The 18,061-nt window shown below is 44.2% G+C and overlaps 1 protein-coding gene across 7 annotated transcripts in view; it reads left to right on the top strand.

Annotated features, from left to right (window-relative positions):
• BDNF (brain derived neurotrophic factor) overlaps positions 1–18,061 on the top strand; it is a 54,839-nt gene that overhangs the window by 16,749 nt on the left and 20,029 nt on the right. The window contains exon 1 of one of the 7 annotated variants that reach the window (XM_014831462.3): positions 3,054–3,371. The exons of 3 other annotated variants lie outside the window; for them this stretch is intronic. Coding sequence is in view for 1 of the 4 variants with exons in the window: in XM_070491377.1 (XP_070347478.1) it covers positions 9,450–9,509 (60 nt within the window). In the remaining 3 variants the exon portion in view is untranslated. Of the gene's footprint in view, positions 1–3,053; positions 3,372–4,135; positions 4,494–5,059; positions 5,252–9,396; positions 9,510–18,061 lie in introns of those variants that run through there. 3 more of the 7 variants (XM_014831463.3, XM_070491380.1, XM_070491377.1) reach the window with 3 other exon arrangements.

The raw sequence follows: 18,061 nt of genomic DNA, 5'->3' as shown, positions 1-18,061 counted from the left end.
CTGGATTGGGCCTTTGAAATCATGTAGCATGAATTTGAAAACACCTTGGCCATTCTGCTCAGCAAGAGAGTTTTCTGTTTACTTACTATTTCCCTATGCTGATTACTTCAATTTTCAGTTTTCGAGGTCAAGTCATTTGATTCTAGACTTCTGGTTTTTTTTTTTTTTTGCAAGGAAGACGGAAGGCAGGAGTAACTAGGAAACTTAACAAACATAGTTAAACATAAAATGCTATAGTAATAGTAGAATTGACCTCAGCCAATTAAAATTATTAATAGAAAAAAATATGTCAATGTCAAATCTGAGCCTGCCGCCTCTGTTCCCACTTGGGTAATGAGGATTAGTTTATATTTCCTGACAAGAATAGATGGAAATTCACATTTCCTCCTGACCTTTGTCCTTCTAGAACATGGGGTTAGGATAGTATTAGACCGCAACCAAAAATAAACACAGATTTTGACTAATTCAAAATAAATTTCTAAGCCCCTACAGAAGCGAAATAGGGAGCATTTTCTTTTCAAGTATCTAAGTTTTTCCCCCTTTTGGTGGTTGAGAAAATGTTCAGATCATAAACTTGGAAACTTTGCTTCTAACACACCAATCACGTCAGAGAGCAGTCTTTAAGAAGAATCAGAAATGCATGCTTTATAGTCTCGGCATCACCCTGAGAGATAATAGGAAAATAATTTTATAAAAACTTTGATCTGAGACCTCTAACACTACCTTCATATGCTACTTGAATTAAATTTTAAAACGTATTCAGAATTCCGTGCACGGCACTGGTATGACTTTAGTTTATCTTAGCTTCATTGTTTTTGAATGTAAGAAGTACTTTGAAGGCAAATAGGCAAGTGTTTAAGTCTGGTCTCTTATTGTTTTGGTGACACAGTGATCACAAGTCAGAAACTTTGGAGATGCCCAGAAGCGGCAAGAGGTCTGATACCTCAGAGAGTTTATCTGAAATGGCATTTGGTCTTCTTTTATTTCCAAATATTCCTACCATTTCTGACTCCTCTGTGTTTTCCTCAGTAAAACTGCACCACACACTGGAAAACAAAGATACAGACATTCATTTGTATAATGTCAGGGGAGAGTAGGAATTAGAGACTGGGCGCAGACACAATCAGAATCTCGGAAATGAGAACGCTTTCTCCTTCAGCAGAAATGCTGACGTGGCCGTGTAGACTTAGCAGGTAGATTTGCTGTCACTTCTGACTGAGCGGCAATGAGAATACCAAGATTCTTGATGCTCACTCGCTAGGTATTTCTCAGGAAGGAAGTAAATTACAGTTAAGCTTAAAACCTGGGGAAATAACTCATTTTCAAACAAATTTAAAGTTGGAAAGTACGGATTGGTTTGAAGTCAGCATAAAGTAATAAAAATAAAAGTTTCGGTTAGGGTTCTAGTACTTTATAAAGTAGTACGAGCATTTTATTTTTTACTTATAAAACTAACCTCTTAAATTGTTTTGCAATATTAGAAGAAATTCTGTCTACACTCAAGCCTACACCCCTGGGAATCCATACAGGGGTTCTTTGAGGTGGCCAAGCCCAGCCTCGTGTCCTCTGTCCTTTATTGCTTCTGGCTAGCCTGCGTATTTCATAGACTTGAAATATTCCACCGTAAACTTCGCCATCTGTGCTGTAGGGTAGTTTGTATTGGTCACGTGTTCCGTCGAGCTGATAGAGGTGCAAAGCTAAATGTGTGACACTCTAAGAATATGCATATATTTGAATAATTTGACTCTTCAGTCCAACAATTTGCAAAGCAATTCTTAAAGATCACACATCCTGATAACACTTCCTAGGACTAGAGAGTAGCGCTGATTTGGGATGGGGGAGGCAGGGATACTCCTAACTGGAGTTCCTGAATTCACTGAAGTCTCGTCTCTGGCATTTAGCTGTGTGAACTTGGGCAAATTATTTCATGGCACTGAGCCTCCAGTTCTTCCTTTATAAAATAATAATAATTTCTATCACTAGTCTTTAGAAACTCCAAAACAGCTGATATAAGTGAACTCATTTTGTTAACTGTAAACCCTTAGGTAAACTCAGCTGAGTATATAATAATATATATTCGGTCCAACTGCACATTCTTGACAACCACAAGAGGGTCCAGGAAAGGAAACTGTTTATAAATCTTTCCCTTTCCCAAAATTAATGTTGGAGTGTTTAGGGAAATTCTTACAGCAATGCGTCTTAGCGATTATTAGGTCAAACCCCTTTGAGATTACAGAAAAATGCACATACACATAACTGCCTACCAAATTTTGGGAGGATGGGCGATTCCTCTGACTCCCAGTTATGCATCCCTAAGAAAGAGTGTTTCTCAAAATGTGACCTCAGATTTTCTGCCTCTGAATTGCCTGAGGTGCTCGTTAAAATGCTAATTCCTGGACCCTGCCCCTCTCCTACTAAAGCACAATTTCAAGAGGAGAAATGTGCATCTTAACAGGCATCCTGGTGGTTTTTAGTCACTGGTCCTAGTGCATACGCATCGGTTGAACTAATGGGAAGAAAATTCAGCTTCAAAGGGGGAACCTAGGTAGCCGATTGACAGCGTTCTTACACCGCAAATTGAAAATGGTCCTCTGGACCCTAGCCACTTAAGTTCTCTCCAAGGGTCTTAGCTACCCGCAAATAAGAACCTAAAAGACTGCTAGCTTTCCTGCTGGGGGTTGGGGGGCGGGGGGGGCGAGGGGAGAGGTAACTGAGCCAACTGCCCCCGTACACACACACACTCACACAGACATGCACAGACACGTTAAACCAGAAGGTTTTCTATTTATCTTTGCTGCCCAGGTTCATTATTAAAAGGGTCGGTTTATGTGCGTAACTTTGCTGGGGAGGGAAGCGAAAACATCTGCAAACCCATGCAGTGCCCCGGCACGGAACTCTTCTAATAAAAGATGTATCATTTTAAATGCGCTGAATTTTGATTCTGGTAATTCGTGCACTGGAGTGTCTATTTCGAGGCAGCGGAGGTATCATATGACAGCGCACGTCAAGGCACCGTGGAGCCCTCTCGTGGACTCCCACCCACTTTCCCATTCACCGCGCAGAGGGCGGCGCGGCGGCCGCTCCCCGGCGCGCGAGCATGAGCCCTCCCCGCCGCTGCCCAGATCAAATGGAGCTCCTCGCTCGGGGGGTGCGAGTGTTCCCTCCGCCATGCAATTTCCACTATCAATAATTTAACTTCTTTGCTGCAGAACAGAAGGAGTACAGAGCGGCCACCAAAGACCCACCCCCCACCCCTTCTTTTTAACCAAAGGGATCGTGAAAAAAAATAATAGAGTCTGGGAGTTTCGGGGCCGAATTCTTCCCCAGAGCCGCTGCCTTGATGTTTACTTTGACAAGTAGTGACTGAAAAGGTGGGTTTCTTTTCTTTCTTTCTCTTCCCGTTTTCTGTTTGGTCTGCTGGAAAGCGTGTGGCTTCAGGGAGGTCTGTCATTGCCTCGGCTTCCCGGCTGGAGCAAGTAACTTGGTGTAACGTTATCTGGGGGCGTTCATTAATAAAAAATGCCGTTATTATCTTGATTGAATTCCTATTAGGCAGACTCGGGAGAGGTCAGTGCATGAACTCTGGTTAAGCCGGCGTGGTTAAGGCGGCGGAGTAAACCAATAGCCCCCGTGCTCTGTGCCATTTCATTGTGTGCTCGCGTTTGCAAGCTCGGTGGTGCGGGAAGGTGCGGGAAGGTGTGTCTGTGGCCCGGGAAACGCACGCCCTCTCCCACACAACTTGGGTGCCGGGATGGGGCGGAGGGAGCGCAAGGGAGGCAGCCGGGCCCGGGCGCCCGCCTCGCGCTGGCCCGCCGCCGCCCCGGCGCGCGGGCCCCGGGCTGCCGCCGAGGGCGCGGGGCGCGGGACGCGGGGTTCCCGGGGCGGGGCCGGCTCGCCCCTCGAGGCGGCCGGCGGGCGCGGCGCGCGTCCTGCCGAGGCGCCCCGGGCGGCCGCGGGGCTTGCGGGGCTACGTCGCGGGGCCCCGGGGACAGGCGGCGCGGGGTGCGCGGGCCCGGGGAGCCCCGGGAGTCCCGGGGGCTGAGCCGGGGCAGGAAAAGGCGCGGCGTTCCCTTTAAGCGGCGGCCCCGCACGGTGTCGGTGGCGCGGGCGAGCCGGGGGCGGGGGCCGGGGGGCGGGGGGCGGCGCCGTCCGACCAATCCAGGCGCAACCGAAGAGCTAAATAATGTCTGACCCGAGCCGCGGCGCAGGCTGGAGCTCCGGTCCCCGCCGCCGCGCCCGGGCGCAGCCGCCCGCTCGCTGTCCCGCGCTCCCCGTCGCGCCGCGGGCTCCCGGGCGGGTTCGAGAGGCGGCCCGCACGCCCGCTGCTCCTCGTGGAGCTTTGATGAGACGCCCAACCTGCAGCCGCCACCGCTGCTGGGGGGCCGGCGGAGAGCGGCTCCGCGACGGGGCCCGGGGCTGCGCGCAGGGGCCGGGAGCGGGACGACGATGTGACTCCGCCGCCGGGGACCCGTGATCTTCGTGTGGACCCCGAGGTAGGCGAGCCGCGGGCGCGGGGCTGGGCGCGGGAAGCGCCCGTCTGCGGGGAAAGTTGGCTGCGGGGCCCCAAAGTTGGGGAAGAGGCAGAACTCCTCCCCTCCAGGAGAAGGGGCATTTGGAGTTGCTCCTGGGGAGCTTTCTCCTCCCACCCCACGACCCAGAGGGGTAGCCGGGACCCCGAGGGAGAGGGACCCCGGGAGGTCCTGGACTGGGAGGGAGAAAGCCAAGAGGAGACGCGGAGCGGCGCGAGGGAAGCAAAGCCGGCTCCCCGGGGACCCCCCGAAACCCTGCCCCGGGCGAGGAGGGGTCGTGAGAGAGATTTAGGACGCCAGCTGTCGGGGGCCCCGACTCAGGTGAGGGTGTCGAGGCTGGGATATGAATCCTTCTCCTAGGCTGGGCGATCCCCGCGCAGATTTGGGCGGGCCTTGTGTCCTCAGCCCGCATCCCGGTCCCCGGGGCTCAAGCCGGGCTGCACACGGTCACCTGCTCCCCAGGAACTGAGACCAAAGCCGACTGATACAAGTCCAACGCCATTGTATCCTGGAAAACTTGGGACCCTCTTGCCGCTCAGACTGGAAAGGGACTGCGGGACTCCGGGGCTGGCTGTGCCCTCACCTCTCCATCCCACACCCTTTCCTTGGGGCCTCTTCCGGGGAAGTGAGCGTTTTGACTTTCGGGGGCTGGGTGGGATGTGTGCGTGGAACGTCCTGACGCGAGTCGGTCTCTGGGAATGCGGAGCTGGAAGAAGGAATAGGTGAGTGAGCTGTGCCGGGAAAGAAATAGGTGAGGACTGAGGGCTTGATGCCCGACGGGCAGAGAAGGGGAATTGCAGACTGGTGGCACCCCCAGGGGGGAAAGCCTGGGGCCGCCGGGGTGAACCAGAGTCGCGGTCGAAGGATGCTGTGTTTGTGTGTTGGGGGTGGAGCGGGGTGGAGGGATGGGGGCGTGGGGGTGGCGATGAGGAGGAGGGGGCAGGGAGAGCCGCGCTAGGGAAGGTAGAGGGTGCCCTCTGCCGGCCGCGCGACCTAGAGAGGCTGCTGGGGGCGGGGACGTGGAGGATGGCGTTGCGGGATCCCTTCGGGAGCGGTGGGAGGGACTTGTTGAATGACGCTTCTGACTCCCGAATCGGACGAATTTTGACTCGTTGCGCCTCTTTGGCTCCAATGCAGAAAGTTTTCCTTGCGCTCGGGGAGCTTGGACAGGCTGCGGTGGGTGGTGTGTTAGGGCTTCCTGGATCTTGTTTTAGGGTCCTCCAGGTATCTTACGTTGACTCCGCGATGTCAGCAGCAACCAGCGAACATTTTCTGACAAGAATGCAGGAATGTTCTTGGCCAGAAGCAAAGAAAAGCATATTTCTGAATGTTTATTAATTCTCTTAGTACAGTCATCTTTTAAAGCAAAGCAATATATAATTGGGAACGTTGGTTTTCAGCTGCATATAAAACATATACTATTAAATGAGACCTTCAAACTGGCTCGACTTCTTGGAAAATACCCATTTTCCTTTGTTTTTATCCCCACATCTATTTTCATATGAATTTGTTGTAAAGTCAAAAGCCATTTTGGTCTTAAAGTTATATTTCTACATACATATATGTTTTTTACACTTTTTTTTATTGAGGTATAAATTGCAGATTTAATTCCTCTAAACATGGGAGCCCTCAGTGTTTACCTCATCATGCAACATGATCATTTTTAAATTGGGGGTTTCTGAGACTATGGCATGTGGTGCTGCAAGTTATTACACGAAATATATCACGTTGCATGGAGAAATTACAGGTCAAAGTTTTGGCCCTGGGAACAGCATCCCTTTAAAACAATCGCTAACTTCTGTTCCCTGATTTTGCAAATAAATACGTTGCATAAGATTTTTCTTCTGTAAGTTTACCTCTGGACTACCAGCAGAGGTAAGAGAAAGGAAAGAGACACTTGTTGAAATGTAACCATAACCTTTACTGGAATTTAAAACATGTTGGTCACCATTACTGGAATTCCAGGGCCATAAAGTCGCTGTCTCTTTTCTTCTACTTTATTTTGCAAAATGTGATCACTGTTGGTAAATATAGACTGTGATAAGTATGATGACAAGAGAAGCGCTATGTATGTAGAGCTATTTTAAGTTATTACAGAACATTTTCTATTTATAAATGATATAAGCAGAAAGAAATGATTTCTAGATAAACAAGACTTACGTGCATGTTTTGAAGCGTTAGAACATTGCAGACACACTTAGACATCACATTTTTTTTTAGAGCAAAATAACAGAGTAATTTTTCACATACCTTTGGAGCCTTTCATAGCCCATTCAGAGCTGAATTAGTAACTAGAAATCTTGTTTATTTTAAGGTGATATTTAAGGTCATTTGAGATGTATAGTACATCAGTATTTTGAGTATCCAAAAAAAAAAGCATTTAGGAAATCTCTTTTGAGATGTCTTTTCAATAAGTGTAACTTTTGCTTTCAAACAAAAGGAACCAAGAAAGCCTAAATTTGCCTAAACTGCAATGATCACCTCAAATGATCCATTTATACTATGTGAGTTAATTCCCTAAATCTCATAATGGCCAAAGGGGGAGGGGATGGTGCTGGAATATTGGCAGGTTCATTTTGATTCACCAGGAGGGAGCAAATCCTGTAAATAATGCAGATGTCTAAAATCCTGGCTCAAAGTCCTTGGGTTTCCTGTTTAATAGGGGCCCCGTTAGAATGTAACCTATTCCCTTCTTCCTGGAACCGTCGAGAGTCACAGCTTCTCAATAGTCAAAATGCAGATGATTGATAATCACATTTCTTTCAAACATAAATAGCTGGATTGTAGCTCGGCACACACAGCAGGCTGAGCACGCCCACCTGATAGCATAGAAAGAGCTTGTTTACATTTTTTTACGTTTGTCTTTAAAACCTTCTGTAAATATCCCCCCTTCACACACACACACACACACACACACACACACACACACACACACACACACGGCTCTATATCCCGGTAGTGAACTTGTGGAATGTAACAGCCAGCGGCTTTGGGTCTCAATCAGAGACTTAATCTTCTACTAAGCTTCAAGAATATTGAAGATGTACACAATGGAAAGGTCATATACAAGTAGTTGTTAACATTTTAAGAGTTAGGAAGTTCATCCCAGAGTAGGGAGAAGAAAATTTCAGATTTCCGGAATGAAAACAGAAAGCGTGGAGACTGTACGGTAGCTAAACTCTGAGTGTCTTTTAAAATGAAAGGCACTCCCATTTCACATGTCCATAATACCGAATTTATTTTAAGGGTTAAAACAAAATTTCCAACTTGCATCTCCCTGTGGGGAAGATTTTGGTTTGCCAGAGGGGGCTAGCTTAGCCCACTGCAAGTGACTATGTCCCTTTAATAGGGTAATTGCTAACTCGTCCCGACTTGTTTTCAAACGATTGTTATGGAGCACTCAGTTTCCACTAATTGCAAAATTGCTGCTTAATTGAAGGACTCTCAGCCCTCTAGTGCAGCCATTCAGCCACTGGCAGGCTCTGTGATCTCAAGCTGTGAACTGCATTTTAAAGAGGCGTGGAGGAGAGAATTCGGGGGAATTCTAGGTTTAACTGCTGCCTGTTGTTCAGTGGAGGAAGAAATCATTTGAACCACAATCACATTCAGTTGCATTGTGATAAATTTTCTTTATTAGGGTGAATAACTTGCCCAGATGGGCTTCAAAAGTGAATGAGCAACTTGCTGGTTACACTCTGCAGCCGTTCACTTTGTTTCGTATGGAGTAATATTAAGCCATCAATGAGGTTGGCAAATGCAATCCGTATGTCATTTGTATGTGAGATTTAACCCTAGGGAAAGAGGACGGCTTTGTTGTTTTTAAGCTTAGGCATGTGTGTCCTCAGAGTCCCCTTAAACTTCTCCTTAAGGCATAGAAAGAATTGTTTAATCCTAAATAATTTTATACTTAAATGTATCTCTGGCTTTCCAGAATACTTATAGTACTACTGCCTTAGAAAAGTCATGGACCCAATTATTAAATATATGGAATCATTGTTGATGACAGATACAATTCAATGGAGCTCACTAATATGTTGACTTAAAAAAATATGGGGAGGTGAGGGAGTGGTAAATGAGTATGTTCTCTTAAGTGGAACAGGAAAGTATTCTTATTTCTGTAGAAAAACGTGAGTATCTGGTCAGATAAGATGTGTGGAAGCTTTCAGGTAAATGGAAGTACTCAAATTCAAGTGCAAACTCTGAGACACCTATGCTTTTGGTGAAACAAATCTAACCAAATACTACTGGATGCTAAGAAGTGGCTCATTGCCCAGCTGTCTCATTTATACCCTGCCTAAAGTTTGGGGCTGGGTTCCATTAGATGAAGTGGGGGGCTGGGTGGGGGGCAGGAGAGTGACTGGGGCAAGCAGAGTAAATTTACAGGCTTCACTGACAGCCATAATAAAGTAAAAGTTTATTTCCAGAGAGCCCAGAGAGTAACAAATGTTATACAGTTTTCCCCAAAGGTTCACTTGAAAGAACTTTTCATTGGTTGTCGTGGAAGTAATGTCCTGATTTTGAAAACTTGCAGAACCTAGTAGCTCTTAACGGCGCTTTCATCTTGGTTGCTTTGGTCTGACTCAAGCTTTCTGACGACCTTCTGTGTTTTTGACGTGCCTCTGCGTTTGGGGAGGCAGGAAGGCAGGCAAAGGACGAGTCCTTAGCTCTAAGACAGGATAACTAGGAAATGCAGGCTTAAATAACTAAAAAAGTCACTTAACTTCAAATCAAAATAAAACTAGAAGGCAGCCTGTCACTTAATTACAACTAGCATGTGTGAGATCAAATTTATATGATGGAAATTCAAACAAAGTAAATGGGCAGTTGCCAGTACTTTAAGCAGCTCATCAAAAGTTGAAGTAACAGTGCCACCTAGGGAACAGGTCACCAGCTTTACCAGCCAAAGGACTTATTTGCCTTATGAGCCGTTTTCCCAAGGCTCCAGTTACTAGGATTTTCTTGCCACCCTATTCAGATCTGGTGAGTGTGCGTGTTGAGGGTAGAGAGGGGGGTTTAGGGTGCATTTGGGATGGTAGATGAGATTTTAAAACAGCCAGATCCACAACTCAATACATACGCTGAGACCTTTCAGCGTTTAATATAGTAGCCGAATATAGAATAGTCTGCCAGGAATAAGGGCCGGCCTCCTTTTTAACGTTTATTATTTTCAAGGATATGCGCTAAGCCTTGAGTACAAAGGTTCTGATTTTATTTTCTTGCTACAGGCAATTCATTGCACTTTCTCAGATATAATAACACCAAATAAATTGAGTAGAGAGACCTTAAGAATGTCTTTGATCGGTGATCTAATTTTAACTTTAATGATTTGAGAAGACTTATAAAGGGTCATGTGTGTCGCAAGACTTGGAACACCAAAAAAGTAAGGGGCAAAAAGGACAAGGCAAAGGAAATTGTAAGAATGAACCTCAACCTCAGAATAGGTAAAGATACACATCTGGACCAGCACCGAAAAGTGGTAATGGAACCAGGGACCATTAGTTACAAGTTAGCTTAGAATTCTGTGACAACAAAAATCTGTATTTAATTCATTTTTCGTGCTCCCGCAATAGCATCTAGACCAGCACTGGTAGCAGAGGGAGCACTCTGAGAAATATTGTTGAATGAACAGATAGATGGATTAATCATTGCTTCAGACTCCTACTAGCCATCTAGACAATGAAGAAACTTTATGGAAAAACGTCTATCTGTTTTACTGGTAGAGAGGCAGAAATTGGAGGAAACAAATGTAATAATACTTTGTTTTTTCTAGTACCGATTATAAATGTCCTTTAGTTGGCTTAGTTCTAAAATTTCTTGTGCACAATTTGGTTCACTCACAGAATTATCATGTTTTGGAACATATGAAATGTTAAAGTTGGTTTAGACAGTAGCAACTATGAACTTCCTGGTGGATTTTTGTTGAAGTGTTTTCAAATTTTTGGATACTGGTTACTGTGCTTCAGGGAATGGAAAACAGTATATGTTAAGTTTGTGCCAATTTCTGGTGGGTAGATAAACAAAGAAAGTCATTATATTGTCTGTACTTTGTGTCATTCATAGAAGCAATCATATGCAGAAAACTATTTTTCAGGAAAAAATACGAAAAAAAAGATTTATATATATAATACACACACACGCACACGCACACGGGTGGTGAGGGGGAGAAGAAGAGAGAAAGAAGGAAACTCATTGAGGAAAATCTCTGCCGTGCGGGAGGTGTCTCCCTGTCCTGGTTTTGGAGCTGCTGCCATCAGCATTTGCCGCATTTTCCGATGCTTGCTTTCTGCCTTCATGTGCTTTTGAAAACTGAAACCAGCCCAAATTGAAACAAGTTTCTCTATCTTTTCACATGTTCATTTATTTCTTGAATGATGAGGAGTGTTTTTAAACACACATAAATTTCTGTACCTCATGTAGAATCTGAAGGCCGAGAAATTTGCTCACACTGTTGGGAGAGACACTTGGCCGGCGTCCCAGGCCACATTCCCAGACCCAGCTGTCAAAGGTGTTCTCTCTTATGCAACGTGGGGAAAGTGCGTCCAGCAGTAACGTGTTGGCTGATAATGCATCTGAAGGCACAGACGATATGCTTATCATATTGAAACATAAAGCCAGCAGACGTTCTGTTGAATGATAGAATCTGGATCATTTACATTTACTTAAATGTAAAATACTATGCTTAGGTTAAAAATCAATTGTATAACTGTAGGATAGAATAGGGAGCTGGGACAAGGTTTTGAGGGGTGACTTACCAGATTGTAGAGAGGAAACCTAGATGGTTTAAGTTACTGCGGGTTCAGTGGGAGCCAGTGTTGTGACCTGGGGCAGTTAGAAGCATGGTACTCAATGGGGAAGCTCATCGTTCTCCGCTTGCTAAATAGACTGTATATAGAATAGTACCTTCGGTTCAAGAAAGTGAAATAAGCTGCTTTTGGTCCCTCAGTGACAAATTGATGTGTACTGAGATCACTGTGACCAGGATGCGCAGGGACTCTGACCACTGCTTGCAAGCGATGTTGGAGGGACTTGGCATGAGTGGCTCAGGGACAAGCAGACTGAGCCTGGAATGGCAACTAGATTTTGTCTCTCTTAGGAGCTCTGATCACGTGATGGCAGCTACCTGGAATGCTAGGTTAAGAATTCTGAAGCTGCCCAGGCTCAATGAGAAAGAATGTTCTCACTGATGGTTGATGCCCGCCGTGGCTGGGGGCTTGGCGTGGCAGCCTGTGTGATACGTTTTTGATGTCCTTATTGAGAGGACTGTCTCCATAAATGTGAAGAACTGGCATATGGAGAAGGGAGTAGGTTTACTTTCTTTTGCCCCAGAGAGCAGATCTAGGACCAGTGACGTAAATTTAGGTACTGTGCATAGTATCTAGGAGAACTTCTGTTCCATTTAATTAAGCAAATACTGAATGCTTACTGTATACAAAGCAGTTTATTAGGGGCATTTATCATCTAACAAAGGAAAAAAAGAGGCTGCTTTGAAATATGGTCAGTTTCCTATTATAGGCGTTTAAGCAGAGGCTGAAACTATCTTAGAAAGAATGAGTGCTAACGTGGGAGGCTGAAGGTAGGTAGACTCTGATGTACCTTTGTATTCCTGACTTTTTCAAATACATTGACCAGATCAATATGTGATATTGATGCGCTCCTTAGTTTTAGTCACAAACATTTCTAATGATGACAATCTTGTATCTCTGTCTTTGAACCCTCTACCTGACACCTGTGCAGTGTCATGAGTTCAGGATCAGAAATCCTGCCCATTTCTTTGCAAAGTGCTGCCCTTTGACTTTTTCTATACTTACTTATGGATTCTCAAAAGTGGTTATTTTTCCTTTGGATCAGACTGAGTGGAATGTTTAAAAAATAGTCCCGATCAGATTCAGATGCCCAGATTGCTTAAGAAATTAACGTTTGACATTAGATTTTTTAGGAGGTTCAGCAGCTGAACTAAAAAAACTTCTCAACATTCACCTTTCCCTTCTAGCAACCATGAAATCTTCAGATATTCCAGTTTTCCAAAGTCTCTCTTTTTAAATGTAAACTGTCAAAGAAGTTGGCCCCTGCCCCAACCCCATCAGGCTTCAACATGGACAGAGTTACTTTTTTCTAACTTATTTTGCTCTTCTGTAGAATACTTGGAGGTTAACGAACGTGGAGCTGTCATTAAAATGCAAGTTTAGACCAGAGGATGCACAGCCCACTCCAAGTACTCATGAATATTCATTCCTTATGATCTCTCCTGCTGCTTTCAAGTACTGTATTGTCAGTCAGCAGAGCAAACAGTTTACTATTTACATCCCCTTTAGGACATCACATATTTGATGGTTTATGTTGCCGCATGCATGTTTTCTCCTCAAAGCTTTCCTTTAAAAAAAGTAAACGTTATACACAGGGAATGATTCTTTTATTCATTAATTCACCAAGCATTAATCGAGTGCTTGGTAGATGCCAGGCACTGGGCTAGCTGAGGTTTCTTCTCCCCTCCGGGTCCATCCATCTTCAGGAGCTACTTGATAAGGAACTCCATTGATCCTCCCATACAAGGCTTCCATGACCTCTTCATGTACTCGCTTCTAAAGAGACCTGATCTAAAAAAAAAGGAATATGTTGAACAAATATTCGGAGCTACTTCAAAGAGCTTCCTGCCCACACGGTACTTTCGGTTATGGACTCTAACGTTTTGGAAGAACTTAATTCTTTTTCAAGAGATTGATCTTTTTTGTCCCCCTGAACTTCAGGTATCATATTGTGTTCACATTAATACAACAAAAATGCTTGTTAGACGTTGTCTTAAGTATTTTGCTATTTGAGGCTGTTTCCTGAGGAACTCTTGTAGTGATGCCAATAGAAGCCACAGTAGAGGAACAACTTCTGGACCAAAGATGCTGTTCGTTTCCACTGACTTTATGATAGATTTTTCCCTTACATAAAAGGACGTGTTTAGGCCTCTTAGCATTCAGGAATGTGTCTTTCATTTGACAGTGTTTATAAATCCGCTGTGTTTTTACCCTAAAGCAACTTAAATTGTGAGAATGCTTCCATTTACCAAAAGCTGGTTTTGCTCAGTAAGGAAAAGGAGAGGGAAAAATCAGTTTAGTGAATACTATCTTGCCTTTAAACATTGGCCAATAGCATGTTTAAATTTAGTAATGTATTTCTTTAGAGTTTACTAAAACCCCTTTTCTGTCCATTGGGCCTCCTTTCACTGTGAAGTCAAGAGGTGTTTCTGCTCAAGTATGCGATAGAAGTAAGAATCTGCATGTGGCATTCGCGGATCATGTAAATATGTCAATAGAACCAGAGCACAGTTTGGCATGGTCAACTCAAGAAATGTTCAACCTCCAGATACACAGCAAGAACCTCCTGACACACAAGGAAATCTTCACATAGTTCTTTTGTGAATCAACAAAATCCCAGGATCAGGAAGTGGCACTAGGTCCCGTGTTCCCTCTGGTACCAAATCTAGAGCCATGTTCCTGGCCTTATCTTTCACTCCTGAGCGGGGCAGTCAGAATAAGCGGTAAATAAATAGTGCCAGAGACCACTCCATTCTTCGTTCTTTGAGACAAAATCGGAGGGAGAGACACATGTCCACTAACCTTCAAATTCGTCGTATAAATATAAATAAGTAAATTGTAGGACTGGGTTTTTATTCCTTAAAAAAATCTTATGTGGAACGCCAATATGTGAAACAAAAATTAGCAATGCTATTCTAGTTGACCACAGATGGGAGCGACGGTGTCCAGGCCCCTTGACACTCTGCAAACCCAGTTGGAAGACTGCTTCTCTAGATCAAAAGTCAACAAGCAGAAACCCCAAAATCCTAAACCTTCCTTCCTTCCTCATGAAAATCGCAGGCCTCCTGCCCACTCTTGGGGCCATTCTCTGGCATTGAGAGTTGTGTTCACCCCCATGTTCAGAGTATTCACAGATGGTAACCTGATAAAGCAGATACTTCTATGTAAAATTTTTCCCATTGCATATTTTTTAGAAATAATCATAAATGTATAATGGTTGAGAAGCAATGCAGGATGACCTTATCTTAAACATTTTATTAATGATTAAAATGTATCATCATTAATACAATTTATTTTAAAATGCTTTTCCTAAAATCCTAGTGTATTTTTCTGGTTTTCACATTCCTGACAATGACTTTCTTAAAACTTGAAAGTGACTGTTATTCCAGAGCCTCTGATTGTTCTTCAGAGTCATTCTCATGTAAACATCTAGGGGAACGCTCACCATCGCCGTTCCAAGCAATGTCAGGTTATAAAGACTTGCCCTCATGCAGCACCCGATAGGCATTGCTACTAGAACCAAGCCAATTGGTTTATCATCCCTAACCTTCCTACAGAACTTTACTGGCTAAAGTCATGTAGACAAGATTGCATATTTCACTAATAATCTTGTCCAAAGGCGTATTGTTCCAAACATTCAAAAATTCATCCGCATGTCTCACCCCATTTGATCCTACAAATAACCCTTTGAAAACAGTTGGGCAGACATTATTCCTATATAACAGATGAGGAAACTGAAGCTCAGAGTAGCTAGATAACTTGATGTGAGATGCACAGCTCTAGAACCAGAGCAAGGATTACAGTCCACTGACTCCTCCTAACCCAGTCGTCTTACCATCACTCTGGCTGTCTACAACCATGACCTGCAGTATTCAAGTAAGAAACCATGTTTCACCCTTGACGTATTAGCGTGAGGGCCTAGCACAGGTGTGGGGCAATAGCATCCCCCTGGCCTGGAGTCCACTCTCTCTCTAGAGTGGGGACTGGTGACCTTCTGTGTACCAAGGAAGAAAATGATGATTGGAAGATAAAAAATGTTTATTCTAAGCAGTTTTTAATTTAGTTTTCTTTTTTTTTAAAAAAGAATTCTTGAGAAGAGGGAAAATGAACATGATTTTTGATGCCTTATTCCTTGAGCTTCTTAGCTATAATTTTGCTTAAAGCTGAGGGTCCTCGTAAGTGAACTTTTGGAGAACACAGCATAGACTACTGTTTCCCAAACATGGCGATCATCAGAATTACCTTTGAAATTTAAAAAAAAATACAGGTATCGGGTCCTAGTCCCTGAGATTCATAGATTTGAGACATATGTTTAGAAACTTCTACAGGTGGTTCAGATGTGCAGGAAAGTTTAAGAATTGCTGAACTAGAAGCCAAATAAATTGAATATCCTGTGATTTAGAGAGATTTCTCATTTACTTTATTGCGCAAGTACTTGCACTGAGCTTGGTTAGAGGGGATTTACAGCCTGTAAATAATCAGAAATTCAGAGGCTTTGCGTCGGGAGGCCTGCTGAAGATACTCTTCTGACCCGAGAGCTATTTCCTAATCAGGAACTTCCATGTGAGAGCAAAGGCCTGGGACAGCATCCCAGGTCATCACTCACTAGGTCTGTGACCTCGTACAAGTTACTTCAGATCTCTGTGCCTCAGCCTCTTCCCAGGGGAGTGCTGGGGATTAAATGTGTTACTACAAGTAACGTGCTTAGAACAGGGCTTGGCATAGGAAATGCAGAATGAGTTTGAGCCACTGCTGTTATTTGGCACTTTCCAGTCCCAAAAGAACACCTTTTACAACTTATTATCAAGACAATTAAAAACTTTATCAGCATGCTTCATGCCTAAATTTGTGTCAGTTTGTGCCAAAGTGGACTAGACCAAAACTGTTTTGTTATAATCCTTGCAGTCTAATTTGTTTACTCATGGTTCTCTCCTCCTTTCATCCATCTAAATCCTGCTCGCTCTTTAAGACCCAGCTCTAATTCTGCTTCCTCTGGAAAGACTCCTGCCCAGGATAACCTCACTCCGTCTGACTTCCAAAGTCATCTGTGGTCTGCATCTCACAACTTAGTTACATAAGCAATTGTGCAACCATTAAATCATTATCAGGTGTCTTCTCTGCGTCAGCTTCTGTGCTAGGAGCTGTGGATATGATGTTCTAGTCTAGATGAATATTCTAGAATATCTCACTCAGGATAGTCTTTTGACTTTAAGGAAACGTTTCCTAAATAGAAACTTCATGAGGCAGCCCAGGCCTGGTACCTGCATTCCTGGGTTTGATGATCAAGTTTAATTCCAGGCCCACTACTTACTGGATCTGTGATCTTGGGCAGGTTACTTAAATTCTCTGTGCCTAGAATAATGTTGAGGGAAATCCTTTTCCCCTATGCTGTGTTTCCATGAGGGGACTTGCTTCCTAAGAGGGAACACTATCAGAGGAGCATTCTGGGCCCTTCTCTTGTCCCCATTACTGGCTCTTTTCCATGAGATGAGAAGTGATTAGTCTGATTGCTGGGACCCACTAGATCTGTCATCTACTGGACTATACAGCACGTAAACCAAAGCAACAGACCACTGTGCTGAAGTCGAGCCCACTTCTTTCTTGCTCTGTGGACCACCGCACCCAAATTTGTAGGTTCTTGGCATTCTAGCCCTTATGCGGTAAGCAATAAATCCAGGGCTGGCTTCTTGCAGGACCTGCCAAGACCTCTGTCCCCTCGGTTCCCATTTTTCTGCCTCCCTTTGTGTGGGTCCCAGGGCTTTGGTTCGAGATAGTAGGAAAGAGGCCCCACTGTGTTTCCAACACAGCTTGGCTGACACGAGGCTGACTCTGTATTATGATTCCCAGTTGGCAACTTGTTTCTATTCTGTTCTCAATTCAGAATCCCTAGAGGAATAAATGATAATTTTTTCAAAGTTGAATAAGATATGGTCCTTGTCCCAAAGAAGCTGTCTTATATGTTAGCTTTTCCCCAAATATGAACTGGTTATAAGTTAGCTTTTCTTCTCCCATGCATTTTAGTCTTAATTCTGCAATTAAAATTATAAACCCTTTGGAAGCAAAAATTCTGTCTCCTACATTTTCTTAGTCCCCATTGCACATAGCCAACTGATGGGCACATACATAGTAGTGGCACCATAGGCACTTGCTAAATAATTCAACGTGTCCTTCCCTCATGGGAAAGATAACATTTCAGTGTTGTTGTGATCAGCTAGGAAAGCACTCTAGATGGGAAATCAGTTCTAGATAAGTATCCGTCAGTGAGTCTTTCAGTTTCCAGCTTATATGCCCCAGAAACTCACCAGCATTGAAGTCTTCATGGGTGCTTCGTCTTGCTTTATGGCTTGTAGGTGCTGAGAGGTTAGCAGATTAGATAATATAATCTTTTCCTTTACAAAATATGATCTATATTGAGCAAAAACCTGGGCCAACAGCCCCCTGTCCTCTGTCACCTTCCCCCACTTTTCTCCCCCTCCTTTGAGGCTGCCCCTGTGCATATGTCAATTACAACATGTACTACATTGAACTATGATTGTCAGTTTATGTGTCTAACCTGTTCCCCACCTCCCTCTAACAGTGAAGTCCCAAACACCATTCGTTTTGGTGTCCCCGGTGTCTGTGCTCAGAGAATGTCTGTTAAATGAACAAAACTAAAAAAATAAATTTTAGGAGAAGGCTGAGTCACAGTCCTCCTGAGCTGTAAGTGTGATTACAAGTTGACATCCAAGT

This window comes from Equus asinus, chromosome 20 (assembly GCF_041296235.1).
Source record: "Equus asinus isolate D_3611 breed Donkey chromosome 20, EquAss-T2T_v2, whole genome shotgun sequence".
Taxonomy (NCBI): Eukaryota; Metazoa; Chordata; class Mammalia; order Perissodactyla; family Equidae; genus Equus; species Equus asinus.
Note: the sequence above shows the minus strand (reverse complement) of the source record. Positions and strands in the feature narration are given on the sequence as shown.